The sequence below is a fragment of the Mesoplodon densirostris genome, chromosome 2, assembly GCF_025265405.1.
Source record: "Mesoplodon densirostris isolate mMesDen1 chromosome 2, mMesDen1 primary haplotype, whole genome shotgun sequence".
NCBI classification, from domain to species: domain Eukaryota; kingdom Metazoa; phylum Chordata; class Mammalia; order Artiodactyla; family Ziphiidae; genus Mesoplodon; species Mesoplodon densirostris.
The window spans coordinates 16,851,835-16,873,555 of NC_082662.1; the positions used below are offsets into that span (position 1 = coordinate 16,851,835).

Consider the following 21,721-nt stretch of genomic DNA (forward strand, 5'->3'; position numbering starts at 1 on the left):
TCACAGAGGCTCACCACCAAAGCTGCTTCTGCTTTTCTTACGCCTGGCCTTGGTGAAGGGGATGTCAAGGGACTTAAGGCGGAAGGGCCGAGGCTGGAGCATTTCAGGGGCCTGGGTGGGTGGGATGGCAGAGCTGTTGCCAAGTGGGGAGCTGAGGCCTGGTGGCGAGCTGTGACGTGCTGTGGAGAAGCAGGGCAGAAGCACTGGTCAGCCAGGAGCGCAGAGGATGGAGAGAAAAGACTCCATGCGTGCGGCGTGCAAAGTCTGGTCCACCCCCCACCCAGCCAGAGGCCCTGGTCCCGCAGCTGGGACCCCAAGCTCTGAGAAGCTGCTCTGGTTGAGGCCTTGGACCCAGCACTAAGGGTCTGCATCCAAAGGGTCTGGGCTGGGAGCATGGAGTTTTAAAGCCTCAGGCTGAGGCAGCCTGGACTGTCAAGCCACACAAGCCTGGTTCACATCCCTGCTCCACCACTTCCTGGAAGTATAACCTTACGGAGCCACTTCTCTCTGAGCCTCAGTTTCCTCATCTGCAACATGGGCATGATGCCAACTACTCGACTGATGTCAGTTCCTTTCCTGTCCAGCTTTTCCCTCCTTCTTCCTCAACTCCACCCATTCTGTCTCTCAAATAACCTCTGTGTAGAAATGAGATTTGCTTTTTATTGGTATTTTATTGGAAGCCCCGTGGTCTTTGATTTTAGTTTTAAAAGCAGAGGAACAAAGTGATTTTCGATTCTTGCTTGTAAAAGTGTGTTTTGCTTTTGTGGTCCTGTTTGCCCCCACTTGGCTCAGTGGGAGAAAGTCACCATACTGGCATCTGAGGAAGCTGGTGAGCAACTGACCAAGTCCCAGACAACCAGGCTGGGGCCCAAGCTGTGTGCTGAGGACCTTCTGCGTGTCGGGGAGACAGAGGATCCAACCCAGCACCTCCCCACCGGGAAATGGAGCAGGGGAGGAGAGGGGAGGCTGTGTACTGAGCACTTCCCACCTCATCTCACCTCATCCTGAGGAGAAGGCATACACCCCTCAGTTTACAGCTGAGGAAACTGAGGCTGAGAGAGGAAAAGGGGTTTCTGACTCAGGCCTGTGTGACTCGAAATCCTCTCAAGGAGGGCCTGGAGGACAGGAGGCGGGCAGGGTACTCACCGAGGCTCTTCATGGGACCCGTGCCGAGGATCTGGCTGGCCCGCTTAGGCCGGAAGTAGTTACTGGCAATGTTTTCGCTGTCACTCCGACTGAGCATCAGCCTGTAGCGGTCTTCTTCCTGCTGAGATTCCAAATCCTCACAGGTTAAGACCCCTTGTTTGTGCAGTTCTTACCTGGCCCCTTACCCCGGCTTCAGCAGGCTCTGCCAGCCTGGGTGGCAGGGCTGCCCTGAACCTCACGGCCCACGTTGGTGTACCCTACACTTCAGACCCCAGACACTTGCAGTGGGATCTAGGCAGCTCAGGGCAAAAGGGTCACAGTCACCAGCCAAGCCTACACACGCTCCTCCCCACCTTCCACCCCCATCTTCCTTGGGACGGGAAGGGCCTCATTCCTCCTGCAAAGCTCAAAACAAGGTCCATCGGGGCAAGGATGATACTGCACACCCTAAACCCATCACAATATATTCATAGAACAGGTGATACAGTACTCAGCTCACAAGCTTACTTCTGATCATGAGAACTGGAGTCCCAACATTTTTATCGCCAAGGACTAGTATTTTTCACTGCTATAGTGGATTTCTTTTCTTCAGCCTGAATCTCTTCCTTCAGGGAACTACCCTTCTCCCACTTGACATGGTCCTGGTGGGGTGATCATTCATAGCACCCTAATATCACCACTCCCACCTGCCCATCCCCTTGCTACACAGCTGGACATGTGATCCAGACTGGGCCAATCACAGAACTACATCTTCTGGATATAGTCATTGGTCCAAGAGTAGGCCCATGACCCAGGCAGAGCCAATCAGAATCTTGCCACAAGCATTGGTTTAAGGATGCTCTAAAAGACCAGGTCTCTCTTCCTATTGGATCACCAATTGCTAGCAGCCATCTTTCCTGCCACATGGAGAAAGCCTGCCTGAGTCCAAACCTAGGATTCCAAGTGAAGCAGAGCCAAAAGGTCAAGAAACACACAGAACCAGGACTGGTTGAGCCCCTTGATCCAGCCATGCCTGAAACTGGTGCACTTAACATGAACCAATAAATTCCCTAGTTTGCTTACTGGAACTAAAAGCATTCTAATCTAACCCATTTGTGGTCCCAGGTTAAGAATGTTTGTTTCCGGAACAACTTAACACTTTTTTTTTTCTTTACAAAGTTAAGGCATCAAAAGCAGCCGATCAGAGCTTTAACCAGCCTGAGTTGCTCAAGAGGAGATGCTTAGCTGGAATTCATTAACCTATGAGTGGCCTTATCATGACTGCAAACGTATTTTCTGTGTAAGTTTTCCAAAATATCTGTAATGGTTTAAGGCAGGGATCAGCAAATTACAGCCTATGGGCCAAATCTGGCCCACAGACTGTTCTTGTAAAGTTTCATTGGAAAGCAGCTGTGCTCATTTGTTTACATATTGCATATGGCTGGTTTTGTGCTATCATGGCAGAGCTGAGTAGTTGTGTCAGAGACCATATGGCCCCCAGACCCTAAAATATTTACTGTTTGGTCCTTTAGAGAAAAGTTTGCTGACCTCTGCTTTAAGGATATATATTTGTTGTAATACAAAACAAGGGAGATATGAAATAAAGTGACTTTAGAATCCCAGTGACTGTTTATGGAAACTCTGAGGATGCTTTCAGTCCAAGGGTACCAGCTGGGACTAAGGGAACCAGAATGAACTCCTTGGCCACTGGGATTGAAGCTGAAGCTTTCTGTCCTTCACCAGCAGGGTGGGCTGCCTTGAACCCTGCTTTTCCTCTGGTCTTTATGCACACAAAGGGCTTTTGAATGAGGGCCAGAGGGGGTGGAGGGTCTGGGTGCAAAGAATTACACAGAAAGGGTCCTGGCTCAGCCCCCCACTTTAATCATGAGGTGGACAGAAACAGAGTCCAGTTTCTACAGCAGCGCTGACCCACTGCACCTTGGGGGCCAAGCCTGCCCGGTGCCAGCTCTCCCCTCGCTCTCCCAGAGACCTTACCGTGCCTGGTTCACCGTTGTCCACTGTGGAGGTTTTGCGGGCTGATCTGTTCTGTAGCCCTGTTGAAACTGCTATGAGAAAACAGAAGCTGAGGTCACTGCTGCCTGGAATGAGGGCCAGAGGGACAGGGGGCTGGGCGCTCAGGCCTGGCTCAGGCTTGGAGCCAGGGGAGGACACCTCCCAGGCCAAGCAAGGGGATGGCTTTGGGAAACAGACAACAGGAGGGCTCAGACCATAGAAGCCACTCCACTGCCTCCAGGCTAGAGAGCAGGTGGGCGCAGGGAGAAAGGCCACTCTGCCTGCAGACTGTGGGAAATGGGGTGGCTGGAGTTTCAGTAGGGATGGTGCCAGTGCCGTCTGTGATCGTCAGAGATGTAGGACCTGGATGGATACCCTCTGACCAGGTGAGGACCGGTGAGGGCCCCGTGGGATGTAGGAGCCTGCTGCTCCCTGAACGGGCAGAGCCAGCACGTGGCTGAGGAGGATCCACCGCAAGTCTGACCCTACTCTGACTCAGCGGAGGTGGGGAAGCCTTCAAGATCATCTTTTCCAACCCCTTCTTTGTGAAGATCAGGGGACCAAAGCCCAGAGAGGGACAGTGACCAAGATAAGGTCACACAGGAGGTCAGTGGCAAAAGCAGAAGGTGAACCAGGCCTGAAACTTGAACAGCTAGTTTCTGTCCCTGGCCTACAACTCACCGCTATGACTGTGATTTTGGATAAATCACTTACATTCTCTGAGATTCCTCATATGTAAAACAGGTGTAAAAAATCTTTGTCCTTCACAGGGTTATTGTAGGATGAAATAATGACAATGATGATCATGATAAGAAAATGTACCACACATTTAAGGTGCGCCAGGCATGGCTCTAAGGGTTTTACATGCACTAACACATTTTAAGCCACCCAGCAATCTTTAAGGAAAGTGCTGTTATGAATCCCCATTTCACAGAGGAGGGCACTGAGTCCCCAAAAGGTCACACACAGAATGGTGGAGCCAGAATTCCAACCCACATCTGTCTGACTCTTAGGTCCCCAACATTTTGGGTACCCAGAGTCACATGTCTGCTGTACCCACAGCCAGCAGGGAGAGGTGCATGGCCACCTGTCAGCCTGCAGGAGGGCAAACTGTGGAGAAGGGCGGGGACAACTGCCGGGGGGGGGCAGCGCAGCACAGTTCCTGACCTACTGGGAGGCTGGTTTTTATGATGATGGGCTGGGGGATCTTCCAGAAGCCATTATCCTCATCCCAGCAGGACTCGCGCCTTATCTTCTCCAGGTTGCTATAGTTACAGTCCCGGCGAATCAGGGGCTGCACCAGCTCCAAGAGCTGCTGGAAGAGCTTAAAGTCACGTTCCTGCCGACGGATGGTGGCCAAGTAATCGATCTTCTCTAGCTCGAACTCTGACTGCAGATCTTTGATCTCCACCTCTGCTGCTCGAAGCTAAAAACAAAGGATGACAAGCAGTGAGCAGGAAAGACATCGACACATTTCACCATCCATCTGACCTCTGCATCCGCTCCCTGCCCCTCCGGCCAGCCACTCATCCTCTGCTCACTGATCCGCTCACCCGTCCATTCTGATCTCCACCGTCGGTCCTGTCATCCTTCCATTGATTCATTGACCTTCCCTCCCACCTCTCCACTCAGTGTTTAAATGAGCACCTACAGGGTCCACAGCCCTGCAGAATGCAGGAAGAGAGGCTGATCATCAACCCCCACTGCCAGCCCTCAGTCTCTATCCCACACTCATACATTTTATTCAGGAGCCTTTTAGAAGGCTCCACACATAACACTGTAGTCACCACGGTCCTACAAGATCTCAGAGAACTGTACAAATGCTTTTTTCTAAAAGAAGCAATAGGCATAAATTCTCAGACTCAACAGTCCTTGCTCTCCCACTGCCACAATCCTGTTATGATGTGACAAACACCAGACTTAAGAATCAGACCCACTTTGATTTAACCATGGGTTCCAGATTTTTTTGATCTCCTGCCCAGGTCTGCCAGACTGGCCCTCCATAGCCTCCTAAGCATGGGGACTCCCAACTCCAACCAGGCCCTCCCTGAACCCCAAGACACCTTGGCGCAATCTGTTTCCTCAAAGAGCAGGGACAGTTTGATTAGTAAAGAAGACTGTTTTAGGGCTTCCCTGGTGGCGCAGTGGTTGGGAGTCCGCCTGCTAATGCACGGGACACGGGTTCGAGCTCTGGTCCGGGAGGATCCCACATGCCACGGAGCAACTAAGCCCGTGGCCACAACTGCTGAGCCTGCGCTCTATAGGCCGTGAGCCACAACTACTGAAGTCCGCACGCCTAGAGCCCGTGCTCCACAACAAGAGAAGCCACCGCCATGAGAAGCCTGCGTACTGCAACGAAGAGTAGTCCCTGGGCCTCCCTGGTGGCGCAGTGGTTGAGAGTCCGCCTGCCGATGCAGGGGATGCGGGTTCGTGCCCCGGTCTGGGAGGATCCCATGTGCCGCGGAGCGGCTGGGCCCGTGAGCCATGGCCGCTGGGCCTGCGCGTCCGGAGCCTGTGCTCCGCAACGGGAGAGGCCACAGCAGTGAGAGGCCCGCATACCGCAAAAAAGAAAAAAAAAAAAAAAAAAAAAAAAAAGAGTAGTCCCTGCTCACCGTAACTAGAGAAAGCCTGTGCACAGCAACGAAGACCCAAGGCAACCATAAATAAATAAATAAAAGACTGTTTTAAGTTCATGGGAGGGCTTTCCTGGTGGTGCAGTGGTTAAGAATCCGCCTGCCAACGCAGGGCACATGGGTTTGAGCCCTGGTCCGGGAAGATCCCACGTGCCACAGAGCAACTAAGCCTGTGCACCACAACTACCGAGCCTGTGTACCACAACTACTGAAGCTCACACGCCTAGAGCCCATGCTCCGCAACAAGAGAAGCCACCGCAATGAGAAGCCTGTGCACCGCAACTAGAGAAAGCCCATGCACAGCAACGAAGACCCAATGCAGACAAAAATAAATAAATAAAATAAAATAAATTTTTTAAAGAATTTTAAAATAAATTCATGGGAATGATAGTCACATGTAACCAACTGAGAACACAGGATGCCTGGTAGGACACAGGTGGGCGGGGAGCCATCAGGGAGGGGTGGGTACACAGGGCCTTCAATTAAATTAATTATGCTCCATGAATGTAGCTAGATAATAGATACATGGCATTCATGGTAACAATCTTAATATATTTTTGTACATTTGTAATCATTCACAATGATTTTTATAACAGCTTTATTGAGATATAGTTCACATCATACAATTCACCCATTTAAAGTGTACAATTTAGGAATTCCTTGGTGGTCCAGTGGTTAGGACTCCACGCTCTCACTGCCAAGGGCCTGGGTTCAATCCTTTAGCAGGAAACTAAAATCCCACAAGCTGTGCAGCACAGCCAAAAAATAAAATAAAATAAAAAATAAAGTATACAATTCAGTGGCTTTTAGCATATTCAGAGTTGTACAATCATCACCACCTGTCTACTTTCTGTCTCTATAGATATGCTTATTCTGGACATTTCATATAAATGTAATCATACAACATGTGGTCTTTTGTAGCTGGCTTCTTTCAATGAACATAGAGCTTTCAAGGTTCACCCATGTTGTAGAACATGTCAGTACTTCATTCTTTTTCCTGCCAAATAATATTCCATTGTGTGGATATATCATATTATTTTTTCATTCATGATTGTTTTCATTTGCAGCTATAATAAATAATGCAACTATGAACATCAGTGTACAATTTTTTGTGTGGATATATTTTTGTTGTTCTTGAGTGTAACTGCTGGGTCATATGGTAACACTATGTTTAAGCAATTGAGGAACGTCCAGACTATTTTTCAAAGCAGTATATGGGGGCTCCACATACCCACAAGCAGTATATGAGGCCTCCAATTTCTCCACATCCTCACCAACATTTGTTATTGTATGTCGTTTTTACTACAATCATCCCAGTAGGTGTGAGATGGTATCTCACTGTGGTTTTGAGTTGCATTTCCCTAATGGCTAATGATGTTGAACATCTTTTCATGTGTTTATTGGCCATTTGTATATCTTCTTTGGAGAAATGTCTGTTCAGATCCTTTGCCCATTTTAAAATTGGGTGGTCTTTTTATTCTTGAGTTGTAAGTTTTTAAAATATTTTCTAGATGCAAGCATCTTATCATACTATATGATTTGAAAATATTTTCTTTCATTCTGTGAGATGTCTTTTCTCTTTTTTGATAGTGTTCCTTGAAGCACAAAAGTTTAATTTTTTTTAAATACCTGCTGGTTCTTTTTTTGTTTTACTTTGTTGTGTTTTGGCTGCACCCTGCAGCTTGTGGGATCTTAGCTCCCTGACCAGGGATTGAACCTGGGCCCTCAGCAGTGAAAGTGTGGGGTCCTAATCACTGGACCACCAGGGAATTCCTACAAAAGTTTAATTTTGATTAAGTCCAATTTATCTTTTATTCCTTTGTTGTTTGTGCTTTTGGTATCATACCTAAGAAAGCATTACCTAATTAAAGGTAATAAAGATTTAAACCTGCATGTTCTTCTAAGAGTTTTATAGTTTTAGCTCTTCTATTTAGGTTTTTGACTCATTTTGAGTTAATTTTTGTATACTACATGAGGTTGGAGTTCAGCATCTTTCTTTGGCATGTGGGTATCTAGTTGTCCCAGCATCATTTGTTGAAAAGACTATCCTTTCTCCATTCAATCATCTTGGCACCCTTGTTGAAAATCAACTAACTGTAAATGTGAGGGTTTATTTCTAGACCCCCAGTTCCATTCCACTGATTCTATATGTCTGTCTTTACACCAGTACCACTCAGCCTTGATTACTGTAAATTTGTAGTAAATTTTGAATCAGGATGTATGAGTCCTCCAACTCTGTTCTTTTCAAGATTATTTTGGCTATTCTGAGTCCCTTGAATTTCCATATGAACTTTAAGATCAGCTTGTCAATTTCTTCAAAGAAGCCAGCTGGTTCTTTGAGAGTGATTGCATTGAAATCTGCAGATCAATTTGAGAAGTATTGCCATCTTGTCAAAATTAAGTCTTCCAATCTATGAACATGGTATATCTTTCCATTTATTTAGATATCCTTTTCTCTCTCTCTTTTTTTTTTTTTTTTGGTCACGCTGCGCAGCATACAGGGTATCTTAGTTCCCTGACCAGGGATCGAACCCATGCCCCTTGCAGTGGAGGTGCAGAGTCTTAACCACTGGACCGCCAGGGAAGTTTCTATTTAGGTATTCTTAATTTCTCTCAACAATGTTTTATAGTTTTTGGAATATAAGTTTTGTACTTCTTTTGTAAAAGTTTTTCCTGGGCTTCCCTGGTGGTGCAGTGGTTAAGAATCCACCTGCCAATGCAGGGGACACGGGTTCAAGCCCTGGTCCAGGAAGATCCCACATGCTGCGGAGCAACTAAGCCCATGCACCACAACTACTGAGCCTGTACTCTAGAGCCTGCGAGACACAACTACAGAAGCCCGCGTGCCTAGAGTCCGTGCTCTGCAACAAGAGAAGCCACCGCAATGAGAAGCCCGTACACTGCAACAAAGAGTAGCCCCCACTCTCTGCAACTAGAGAAAGCCCACGCGCAGCAACGAAGACCCAACGCAGCCAAAAATAAATAAATAAGTTTATTTTTTTAAAGTTATAATGGAGAAGGATACCCCATAGAGGAAAGCAAATAAAATAAAATACCTAAGTGTAAAATTAACAAGATATGTCTAAAACCTATATGAGGAAATCTATAAAATTCTCCTGAGTGACATAAAAATTGATTTGAACTAATAGAAAGATATGCCATGGATGTTCCTGAACAGGATAACTCAACTTCATAAAACTGTCAGTACTCCCAAGCTAACTTATAAATATAACATAATTCTCCCCAAAATTCCACCCGCTTTTTTCTTTTTCTTTTGAGCTAACCCAATTGTTTATAAAGTTCATTTGCTGGGGGGAAGCAAACAAGAAAGAATAGCCAGGTAAAACCTGGAAAAGAAAATCACTAAGAGAGGATTATGAGATTATAAAACAGATTATAAAGCCTCTGAATTTTAAACAAAGTAGCTGACACTGGTACATGAATAGACAGAGCAAGAGAAATGAACAGAAAATCCAGAAATACATCTAAGTACATACAGAAACTTAGCATACAAAAGAACAGCACTGAAGTCAGCGGAGAATAAATGGACTTTTCAAAAAATGGTGCAAAAGATAATATTGAATCAGCTCCTCACATGTGCACCACAATAAATTCCAAGTGGATCAGAGATTTAAATGTAAAAACAAAAAACAAAAAACTCCATACAAGTTCTAGAAGAAAACACAAGTGAAGATTTCCAACTATGACTCAAAATCTATACGCAATAATTTAAAAGTTGCTCAACTTGACCAAAAAAAATTTTATGGAAAAATACCATAAAGCATAGTAAAAAGTGACAATAACAAACTAGAAGAAAAAATATTTCCAACTTATATCACAGACCAACAGTTAATATCTCTAATATAAATTATAATACTTCTTATATAAAGAGCTCCTACAAGTAGAGAAGAAAAAGAACCACCATCTTGTGAACACAGTTCCGAGAATAAAACCTGCAAACATCCCTAAAACATATGAAAAAATGCTCAACCTTGCTCACAGTATAAAAAATGCAGATTAAAACTGCACTGAATCATAAAATAAATGTCTTGGGAATGTAACACACAGCATGGAGACTACGGTTAATAACACTGTGTTGCATATTTGAAAGTTGCTAAGAGAGTTGATCTTAAAGGTTCTCATCACAAGAAAAAGAATTTGTAACTGTGTGAGGTGATGCATGTTAACTAGACTTATTGTGGCGATCATTTCACAATATGTACAAATACCCAATCATTATGTTCTATACTGAAACCAATATAATGTTATATGTCAATTATATCTCAATTTTTCTTAATGTAAAAAAGGAAACTATGGACTTTCTTGGCAGTCCAGTGGTTAAGACTCCGTGCTTCCACTGCACGGGGCATGGGTTCCATCCCTGGTCAGGGAACTAAGATCCTGAGTGCTGAGCAGCGTGGCCAATAAGTAAATAAATAAATAAATCTGGGGGGAATAATGTGAGGACTCCATTTTTTAAAAAAAAAAAAGAAAACTGGGCTTCCCTGGTGGCGCAGTGGTTGAGAGTCCGCCTGCCGATGCAGGGGACACGGGTTCGTTCCCCGGTCCGGGAAGATCCCACATGCCGCCAAGCGGCTGGGCCCACGAGCCATGGCCACTGAGCCTGCGCGTCCGGAGCCTGTGCTCCGCAACGGGAGAGGCCACAACAGCGAGAGGCCCGCGTACTGCAAATAAATAAGTAAATAAATAAAATAAAATAAAATAATTAAAAAAAGAAAACTACACTGAGGTACTACTTCTTATCTATCAGAATGTCAAAAATCCAAAAAATTTTCAGTATAATCTGTTGGTGAGGCTGTGAGAAAACACACGCATGTGCGCTAGTGGAAGCACAAAAGGACACAGCCCCCATGGAGGGAAGTTGGCAATATCTAGCAAAATCACACATGTATTTACTCTTTGTCCCAGCGGTCCCAGTTAGAGGAGTTGATTCCAAAGGAATCTACCAAAAATATAAAAGTAGTATGCACAGACTATTCACTAGAGCACTCCTTATTGTAGCAAAAGACTGGAAATGTCCATCATGACTTTTGAGTAAACAATGATACAGCCTCACGGTGGAGTACCATGTAGCAGTAAAAAGGAATGAGGAATATTTCTAGATATTGCTATGGAGTGATCGTCAGAATATATCATTATGTGAAAAAAAAAAGCTAGGTGGGGGAAGTGTGTATTGTACCTACTTTTATCCAAGAAGAAGGAGGATATGTATGGGGAGAGGGACGGGTGTACACACACACACACACACACACACACACACACACACACACACACACACGTTTGCCTATATTTTAAAAATATATACACAGATACCTAAATCTGAATCTCCCCAGAGAGAACCTCAGAAAAACATACAGAACAATGAGGAGAAAAAATAAAACCATCCTGAGCCCAGGCACTGATCGGGAGACAGAGAACACTAGAAGCTTCAAATTACCAATAAATTCAGCAGACAGCTCCTAGCCCACCCCACAGGGGGATAAGTGGAGGGCACCCAGGAAAGCATAGAGTGGAAGGACAAGGTGACAGAAGGCAGTTAAATCACTCCCCAAAGAGAAAGCCCCACTCTGACGGTGGGAAAACACTGAAAACAGATCTGACATTGGGAAATTGATAGGAGAGACTGAAATGTGTGCAGGACTCAAACTATTAGTCTCTCTAAGGCACTGCTCTGGAGGTCATTTAGAGAGCACTTAGAAGTGGGAGATGCCCCTTGAGGTGGAAATTAAAAGTCCTGCAGAAACAAGAGAAAATTACAAAAGAAGCAATGGCCCCTCTCACCAAAATAAATAAATAAATAAATAAATAAATAAATAAATAAATAAATAAACTGCTTTGGAAGGCAAGATTTTTGCCCCTACGATTTTCGTCCCCTGGCGTTATGCCTATGAGTATGTTATCTTAAATGGCAAAAAGGCCTTTGCAAATGGAATTAATGTTATTAATCAATTGACTTTAAAATAGGGAGATTATCCCGTATTATCAAGTGGGTCCAAGGTAATCAAGTGTGCCACGTGGGAGAGGGGGGCAGAGAGATGGGCAGAAGAGGTGCATTGGAAGGGAGGCTTCACAGAAGTAAGGCAGGAGGAGAGTCAAAGAGATTGGAAGCAGGATTCCCTGGTGGTGCAGTGGTCAAGAATCCGCCTGCCAATGCAGGGGACATGGGTTCAAGCCCTGGTCCAGGAAGATCCCACACTCCGCGGAGCAACTAAGCCCGTGCGCCACAACTACTGAACTCGTGCGCCTAGAGCCCGTGCTCTACAAGAGAAGCCACTGCAATGAGAAGCCCACGCACCGCAACGAAGAGCAGCCCCTGCTCGCTGCAGCTAGAGAAAGCCCACGTGCATCAATGAAGACCCAATGCAGCCACAAATAAATAAATAAAATAAATAAATTTATTTTTAAAAAATCCATTAAAAAAAAAAGGAACTGGAAGCAGGAGAGGGACTCTATCATCCAGGCTGCCTTTGAAGGGGGACAGGCGCCAGGAAATGCCGGCTGCCTCCAGAAACTGAGAATGACCATGGCTGACAGCCAGCAAGGAGATGGGAACCTCAATCCTACAGCCACATAGGAATAAATTCTGTCAGCAACCTGCAAATGGATTCTCCCCTAGGACCTCCAGAAAGAAATGCAGTCCCGCCATACCTTCAGTTCAGCCTTGTGGAATTCTAAGCAGAGAAACCAAGCCACGCTGTACCTGGAATCTGACCTACAGAACTGTGAAATAATATATTTGTGTTGTTTCAGGCAACTAAATGTGTGGTAATTTGCTACAGCAGCCATAGGACACTAATGAAAAGCTGTATGTAAAGCTGCGCTTCCGCATGGCCAGAAGAGTGTGCTATCAAATAGGAAAGCCTAGCAAGGCACCCCGAACCTTTACCTCTGTATGGCTGTTAGCATAACTGATGCCATCCTGGGCCCATTCAGTTCCTCCTGTCCTTTCACAGACCCTACCTAGGGCTGTACAGGGTAGTAAATCTCTTCTGTGCAGGGCTTTGTAGTTAATAGATACTGTTTAACTATGATGAAGTCCAGGTAGCCTCTATGCTCTGGTAGTCTCCAAACAATGAGGAAGACCTTTCCTGACGTATTCCCACTGCCCACAAGACTAGTTACCCATTCATAAATCTTGACTTAAAAGTGCTCCTCCTGTTTTCAAGTACCTACCCCCACACGCTAGGTAAATACAGAATTGTCCCAACGCCCCCTCGGTGCTGCGGAGCGCGGCTGCGAATGCTTCCGAATTGCCACCTGCCCAGTCCCACCCTGTGACTACCTTACCCTATAATCAACTGATCCACTGATTATATGGAGCTGCCTGCCTCGTTTTTCTTTCCCAAGGTGTCTCAGTTTGGTGGGTACTTTTTGTTCCCTCCAACCTCCAACAACCTCTGCATTCAATTGTCACTGAGGCTGCAGAAAAACAAGACATTATGAAATCAACAGAAGAGAGCAGATGTATCTAATCAAAGCTACTATAAGATACAGAAAATGGAAATCAAAGCATTTCAGCAGAAGAAAATTCCCCCCAAAGCACAAGCACACGGAACCAAACAGATTAAAAATATAACTCAACACCCCAATGTGAATAAAGTTTCCTTAAAGAAGCACTCACAGATGTGAAATTTGCAAGTCAGAAATCCAAAATCTTGAAATGGATAAAAATGAAGAAGATGTCAAGTGGGACATTAACACAAAACGAGGAAAGAATTTTTTAAAAACTTAAGATATGTGGACCAAAGTACAAGAAAGACCAAATTCAGTTAAGGACATAAGGGGTATTAAGAAAAGGCATGAAAACAGCCAAGAAAAAATGTAAAACTAAAGACGTTTAAAGAGGAAAAAGTATCAGCTTTATGCTTTGGCAAGATCCCTTGGTTGCCTGTGTTGAGTGGGGGTGCGGAGCGGGGAGCAGGTGGCCAAGGAGGACATTACGAGGCCCAGGCCACCCGGAGGATGGACTGAAGGACATATGTGTCTGTTCACAGATGGCAGAGCCTCATTCTCCTCTAGTCCCCACTCCCCAAGCTCAGCCAGGTAACTGCCTTTCTGTTCCCCGAACCTCGGACCTCATTCCGGGCACTGGACAGTCTCTCGGCCCAGACCGCTCTTCCATCAGGTCCCACCTGAGAAGTCACCACCTCCACAAGAATGGCCCTGTCCCCCCCATCTACGGTGGCCCCAGGAACTTCTGGGGTTCTGCTAATGCTCGGTGCCTCCGTCTGGGTGCTGGTTGCACAGGGCACTCACTTTGTGGAAATGAATTCAGTTGTGCATTTGTGATTTGGGCATTGGTGCTTTAAAACAAGTAAAAAATAAAGCCGCCCCTACCTCCTGCCCCCCACCATTCTCTTCATCGGGCTACCCCTCCCTAGAGTCTCTTGCTTCTTTCTCTGCTGCGTTGTTTCTTACACACACACACTTCCCCTGGAACGCGAGCTCCAAGAGTGCAGAGACGCACCTGTCACCGTGACGGCTTCCAGAATAGGGTGTGTCATACAGCAGGTACTGGAATACATACACGCAGGTGTTAAGACCAGGTGTGAAGGCCCCGCCCAGCGTTGCCTGCATGTGGGGGTGGGGCCAGCGGGGGCGCGGACTGAGCCCAGGGCCTCACCTTCCTCTGCATCTTCTCCAGCAGCTTGCTCTTGGCCCTCACTTCCTCCTGGATGGAGTCGTAGACGTTGAGCAGCACCCAGTCCCCGCTGTCCTCGTCTGAGTTCTGCAGGGCCGCCACCAACTGCTTCTTGCGCTCGTCTGCATACCTCTTCCGCCGCCTGTGCTTCTCCTTCAGGTCCTTGTTCTTGGCCTGCTCCCCACCGACCACCTGCTGCTCCAACAGCTGCAAGCTGCCCTCGTGGAGGAGAAAGCAAACGTGACAAAGTCTGCCGACCACTGAGCACTGGATGTCCAGCCTGATCTCATCGACTCCTTCCAACAACCCCACTTCACAGACACGTAAACTGAGGCCCAGAGAGGTGAAGCTGCTGGCTCGGAATCAGACCCAGCATTCCTGCCAGGTCTCCCTGACTCCAAGCCTGTGTGCTCAGCCACCCAGCTGGTTCTGCCCCACGAGAAGGGCGAGAGTCTCCCTCTGGAGCCAGAGCTGCTCCACCCGCCTCCCGCCTCCTGGGACTGATGGTGCCACCACAGGGCAGGCTCGCGGCCGTGCTCCCAGGCAACCTCAGGGATCAGAATACCCCTGGGTTGTGGAGAATGTTCCATACAGTCAGTACAAAATGTTTAATCAGGGAACATTAAGAACAGTTCGTTTTTTTAAATATCTGTATCTAAAATGCTAAAAAAATGTTTAGAGTTTTGCCTTTAAAAGTACGAATTTGAGGGGGCTTCCCTGGTGGCGCAGTGGTTGAGAATCTGTCTGCTAATGCAGGGGACACGGGTTCGAGCCCTGGTCTGGGAAGATCCCACATGCCACGGAGCAACTGGGCCCGTGAGCCACAACTACTGAGCCTGCGTGTCTGGAGCCTGTGCTCCGCAACAAGAGAGGCCGCGATAGTGAGAGGCCCGCGCACCGCGATGAAGAGTGGCCCCCGCTCGCCACAACTAGAGAAAGCCCTCGCACAGAAACGAAGACCCAACACAGCAAAATAAATAAATTAATTAATAAACTCCTACCCCCAACATCTTCTTTAAAAAAAAAAAAAAGTACAAATTTGAAATAACTACAAAGGCTCATGCAGAACTCCCTACTCTCTAATAAAGCACCACAGAAGTATTTTAGACTCTGCGTCTTTCCAAAGGGACATAAGGGGAGTGTAACTGAAGACGTTCCCAGGATTCATAACAGGATAGGAGATCATGCTCAAGGGAAAGAACAGAACCACGCAAACTGAGCAGCCGGGCCCAGACCCGCTTCAGGCTCAGTGCTCGGCTCAACGGCAGCCAGGATACAGGGGAGTCACATCCAAGTCACTGCTCTGCTTAAGCCCTTGTAGGGTCCCCATCAGGATGAAGGCCAAGCCCCGGGGGCACATAGGGCCTCCCTGTCTCACCTCCCTCTGCCCCCACCACCCCTAACTCACTCCAGCTTCAACTCAGGGCGGCTGCTTCTCCAAACACCCAGACTGTTTCCACCCCCTGCACCTTTGTGCCACCTTAGGTGTGCCCTGTACCTCAAATGCCACCCCTGAGGCATCCTCGTGCAAACCTTGTTCAGGTGTCCCCTCTTCTGAGAAGCCCTCCCCGGCCACACTCCAGACCACACCGTGAAAAACGCCACATGTGCCATGTGTTTTCTGTGTGCGCGACACCAAGCTCCCGCCTCTGTAGGCGTCGTCTCATTTGACCCTCACAACAAGCTTCTCGAGATTCTCACTATCACCCACTGTATAGATGAGAAGCTGTGGCACAGAGAGGTTAACCTCAGCCTAGGTGGCAGAGCTGGGAAGCGGTGGAGGCGGACGGGAACCCAGGCAGTGACTACACCGAACCTGGTTCTAACTGCTCCAGAACCTGCCTCCCCGGGCCTCGTGTACCTGCCTGCCCCTGGACTGAGAGCCCCTTGAAGGCCAAGGCGACATCCCATCTATGCTTGCATCCTGGTGCCCAGCACATAGTAGTTGCTCAGTTAATGTTTGAACCGTGGACTGTGGGGCCCGGAGGGGGCTGAACCCCTGGCCGTGGGGCTGACTCTGTCATGGAGGTGAGCCTGACAGTAATCTCATCTACAGAGGTGAGAACCAAGGCTCAGAGATGTTAAGCGACTTGCACAAAGCTGCAGAGCAAGTGAGGAAAGCCCGGCCCCGCAGGCGCCCCAGGGTGTGTTTGGGGTGGCTTGTCCCTAGGGGGAGCACATCTTCCATCAGGGAGGAACTGGAGGCTTGGCTGGGACCTGGGGAAAGCCTGCATCGCCTGACCTGAGCTCCTGAAGCCTGCAGGCCTGGCCCCTCAAAAACCAGGCGGGGATCTGGTGGTCCTGTGCTGCTTCGTGAGCAGAGCCCTGCCACCTGACTGACCCGAGCACCATCCCTATCCCGCTGCTCCTGGAGAGGATCAGCCACATCAGGAGAAGACCTGGGTGGGGCTCAGGAAGAATCTATGGGCACTTCCACCCCTGCGCGCAGGGCATAGCTCCCTCCCGCCCCACATGGGGTCCCCCCCCCCCCGGGCTCAGGTGCTTACCGGGCAAGCACCCGCTGCTGGTCCACAGTGGGCAGTAGGTCATCGGTCAGCACTGCCACCTCCATACTGTCCCTTCTCGCAGTTGTCATGGCCAGCAGAGACTGAGGCTGAGCCTCCAAGGCCACCTGGGCTTCACCCTCGGCTCCCACACTGGGCTCTGCTGCCAACACCACCTCCTTGGTCACTCCCGGGCCCAGGTCAACCTCCTGAGCACAAAGAGAAACCCAGGTGGAGGCGGGAGGCCAACACCTGGACACTAGCTCACAGTGGCCTCAATCCCAGACGGGGGCAGCCCGGCCCCTGGCAGTCTGGGACGGATCACTTCTGGCTCGGGCACACCCAGTTCTACAAAACTGCACCATTTTCACCAACACCCCCCCAAAACGGTCCCCCAGCTCCCTCTCCAACCCCTCACCATCCAGGCTACACAGGGCAGCCAGCGGGATTTTCTTAAAATATAAATTGATCCTTCACAGCTTCCCATCACATTTGCAGTAAAATCCAGTTCCTTCCATGGGCTGCCACACCCTCCATGCCCGCTCCCTGCCTTCTCCCCCCAACCCCATCCATCCTGCCACTCCTCTGACCTCCTTTTCTGTCACTGAGAAAGTCAAGATCTTTCCAACCCCAGGACTCTGACACTTGCTGACCCCTGCTTGGTGATCCCCCCAGCACCTACCTCCTGCTTTGGTCCCATCTCAATGTCACCTGCCGGCCGGGGTGTCCCAACCTCCCTGTCTCCCATCTCCTAAGAACCTGCAGCACCGGCTCCTACCCGGAGATCAGGTCCAGAAGCCGGCAGATCGCTTTCTCTCTCCACAAACGTGGGCGGATTTAAAGCCTTCCTCCCAGTGCCCTTGGCCGGTTGTGTTCTCTGAAGCAGAAGAGAAAACAAGGGTGGGGTCTGAGAGCAGCAGAGCTCAAAACGGGTCCCCCACCCCCGCGGGGGTTCCCTGACGGTGCCTCCGGGGCCCCCAGCCCCTGCTCTGCGGCCCTCGCCCACTGCACATGCTGGGCCTCTATGCTTTAGACAAGGGCTCCATGGCTGAGGACAGTTTGAAAATCGCTGTGGATCAGTGGCCTCTTATTGACAAATCGACAAAAAGAGAGGTGATGGCTCCTCTGATTTGCACGCTGCTTTGAGATGGGGATAAGCTGGGGGAGGGCTGGGGTTGTTGTCCCTGGTTTTTTTTGGGTTTGTTTTTGTTCTTTCTTTATTTATTTATTTGGCTGCACTGGGTCTTAGTTGCGGCCCATGGGATCGTCACTGCCGTGTGCAGGACCTTCGTTGCGGCATGCTGGATCTAGTTCCCCGACCAGGGATCGAACCCGAGTCCCCTGCATTGGGAGCGCAGAGTCTTAACCACTGGACCACCGGGGAAGCCCCTGTTGTTCCAGTTTTACGAGTGAGGAAACTGAGGCCAGAGAGGGAGGAGACAAGCAGAAGCATCCGGGAAGAATCAGGCCCCTGGAACTGCCCCCGCCCATCAGTACTCACAGTCCTGGGCAGGTGGTCGTCGGCCACCTCAGCTTCAGACCTGAGGTCACCAGGCTCCAGCAGATCTGTCCGGGAGGGGTGCTTGCAGGAGAACGGGGGCAGGGGGAAGAGGAGAGGTTGGGCCAGAATCATCCTTTCCTGCCCTGTCCTGCCCTGACCTCCCCCTTCAGCTCCCCACCTGCTCACCAACCCCACCACCTCTTCCTGAGGGAAGGAGGGGAGACTAGATGAGGGGGGAGAACAGGGGAGAGAGGAAATGGGGGAGAGAGGAGAGACACTGCTATGTTGCAGGAGTGTTACCTGCATGACCTCACGTGAAGCACGTGTCAGCATCCCCATTTTACAGATGAGGAAACTGAGGCCCAGAAACGTGACTGGACAAGGTCACACAACTGAGTGAGTGGTAGATCTGGGATCTGAGCCCAGGTCTGATTCAAAGGCCTGTGGTCTTTATAACCACACAATCACACACACACAGGGAGGGAAGGGAAGGGAAGGACAAAGGAGAGAAGAGAGAAAAAAATATTTTTAAACATAAAAACAGAGGGTTGAAGAGGGAGAAGGCACTGGACAAAGGGGCAGGATGGAGGAAGAGCAGCATCTCAGGATTCCTGGGTAGCCCCTGAAAGGTAGCTGGATTCTCACAGAACCCCCTCCCCGACAAGAGCATGAGGGTTGACCAAGGCCACCTCCAGCTCCTTCAGGCCTGGAGCTCAGTGTAACCACGGCAACCAGCAAACTCCCTGCACAGATGTCCCTCCGTCAGCAAAACAGGTGCCCAGCTGGCATCGCCTGGGATCTCAATCCCAACCTTCCTACTGATTTACAGAGCATTAGACAGAGCCTCTCTTTCCCAGACCCCTGAACAGCTGAGCTGTTGCCACGCCAGAGCCCCCGCAGAGATGGTGCCGGCGGTGCTGGAGCGGCAGAGGTTAGACGTCTGCACATGCCCAATGACCTCTGTGCCCCAGCTGAGCTCTGCCCCCATGGCATCCTGCATGACATCAGCTACCTGTGTGGTGACCTTGGGTACGTCCGCCTGGGGCACGTCCAGCCTGGCCACCGTGGAGGAAAGTCTGGCCAGCTTGGCTTCCACGGCAAATGGGTCATGCAGGCCCGGAAGTAGCTCCAGGGCCTTCAGGTGGGGCTCTTCTCCCTGGAGGAAGGGCTCCTCCTCCCACAGGGGCTCCGTGGGCTCCCGGCTGACATCCTCATCTAGGAAGTGTCCACTCGGGGCCTCCACCTCAGGCACAGGGACCTCCAGGCTGGAGGGCTCCCTGGGCCCAGGGAAAGCCGTGGAGATGAAATTTTCTTTGAGCGTGGAAGACTCATCAAACCCAAGAGCAACCTCCGACTTGGAGGCCTCCACCTTGGGCAGTTTCTCAGACCTGGAAGAAACCTCAGTCTTGAAGACACCCTCACTGGGCAGGGTGTCAGGCATGGAGTAGACCTCGGGTTTCACGGCCATCTTGTACTGGAAAGTAGGTGAGTACTCAGAACTGCTGGCGAACTCAGCCCTGGACGTGACCTCGGCCTTGTAGAGGACTTCTGCCTTCAGGACAGCCTCTGCAAATAGAGACCTTCCTTTAGCTTTTTATAGGGTGGACAGGCAGGACCCTTCCCTGGAAGCTGGCCCCAAGCTCACCATCTCCAAGAGACCAGCTTAAGAGTCAGAGCCTCCCAGGCCCCTAAATACTGGCTTCCCATCTCTGCCCGTCTGCGCATCAGAACTCGAGCCCTGTCTCCTCCTACCTCTTCCAGGAAGCCTTACCTGACCAGCTCCATGATCTTTCCATTCTCTGACCTCCCCAGCCAGCCATCAAGTGCTGGGCTCTTACCACTCTGCCTTGGGTCTGCTCTTAATACATAAACTGACTTCCCTGCAGGTATTATTGTCTCCAAGGCAGAGAGCTCCCAATCAGCAGATTCCACTCCCAAGACCCTCAGGGGCCTCGCCAGGGTCTCAGGGCCCTTGTCCACAGGATAAGCTAGAGCCATGGGATATAATGAATGCTGTAGACGGATATTAGCGAGACCAAATAAAATCCCTTGGAGGCCTGATATTCAAAGTGGACTGGAGGGAACTCTTCCAAGGACAGAAAGTGCTAGAATCTGCCCTTCCCTCTTCTTCCAGGTCTACACCAAGAGCGGCATCTCCCTGCCATCTGGGATGGGAGATGATCGCACAGGCCTCCTGCTCCCAGCTCATGGGCAGTAGACCAGCTCCTTTACATCCCAGCCTCTTCTTTGTCACTGTGTCCTGGGCTCCCCTGAGAGGGTCCTGATGTCCCCTTTGCTGAAAGAGACATCCACTCCCTGGCTCATGGCCTGAACCTCTCCAAGCCTGAGTCTGCACACCTGCAATGTGAGGATGCGGTGAGTCCCAACTCACTGAGGGAGTTCGGGAGAAGCACCTACCTACCCAGTACCTGGCACACGCAATGCCCAATAAACGGTACCAATGATATGAACATATCGTCATCATTACGAGGTGGATGTTATAGTGACTGAGTATAGTATTTGAGTATTAGGAAGTCTTGGGCTGCCTGGCAGCACAGGTGTCTGAAAGATACTGGTGGGATGGAACGTTCTAGAATGTCAAATAGAAGATAAAAATTTCCAGGAAGGTAAAAGTTCTTGCTGATGATTAAATGCTTATTTGGGGATGTGGTTGCTTTGGTAACAAATGGCCTCAAATGTGAAAAGAGACTGTAGAAAATGTAGAAACTGGGGGAAAGGACTTACCCATAAAACATGGGTGATATGTTATAGCTCTAAGTCAACCTTGGGTGGCGATCCAGCCTGTGGCCAAGGCATCACGAGGCAGTGCTGTGGGTAAGAATACTGGCTCTGGAATCAGACTGCTGGGTTCAAGTCCTGGTTCCGCTTTACCAGCTGTGTGGCCATGGGCAAGTTACTTACCCTCTCTGGGCCTCAGTTTCCTCATCTACAAAGTGAGGGTGACTGTGGTGCCTGCCTTGCTGGGCTGTTGTGAGGACTAAATAGAACTGAGCCTGGTGCATGGAAAGTGCTCTATAATGCCAGTCAGTGGGGTGAGGAGGAGAGCAGGCTGGCCTCCCTCCCGACGGCTGGGGGGGCGGGGCCCACCTGTCTCCTTGCGCAGGTTCTCCTCCAGCGTGGACAGCTTCACGTCGTACGAGCTGCGCAGGGCGGTGATGTCCTCCTCCAGCCGGGCCCTGGACTGCTGCTCTGCCTCATAGTCGGCCCTCAGCCGGGCCAGGCGCTCTTCGTACTCCTGGCAGAGGTGGGGGGATAGCAAGAG

The 21,721-nt window shown here is 49.5% G+C and overlaps 1 protein-coding gene across 2 annotated transcripts in view; it reads right to left on the bottom strand.

Annotated features, from left to right (window-relative positions):
* The window catches only part of KIF17 (kinesin family member 17), a 48,299-nt gene continuing 26,578 nt past the window's right edge, over window positions 1-21,721 (bottom strand). Inside the window, exons 7-15 of one of the 2 annotated variants that reach the window (XM_060080479.1) lie at window positions 21,547-21,694; window positions 19,451-20,004; window positions 18,439-18,519; window positions 16,941-17,146; window positions 14,416-14,647; window positions 4,306-4,564; window positions 3,121-3,188; window positions 1,147-1,264; window positions 1-179 (exon numbers count right to left, since the gene is read on the bottom strand). In XM_060080479.1, the coding sequence (XP_059936462.1) occupies window positions 1-179; window positions 1,147-1,264; window positions 3,121-3,188; window positions 4,306-4,564; window positions 14,416-14,647; window positions 16,941-17,146; window positions 18,439-18,519; window positions 19,451-20,004; window positions 21,547-21,694 (1,845 nt within the window). Of the gene's footprint in view, window positions 180-1,146; window positions 1,265-3,120; window positions 3,192-4,305; window positions 4,565-14,415; window positions 14,648-16,940; window positions 17,147-18,438; window positions 18,520-19,450; window positions 20,005-21,546; window positions 21,695-21,721 lie in introns of both variants that reach the window. The other variant, XM_060080469.1, reaches the window with a different exon arrangement.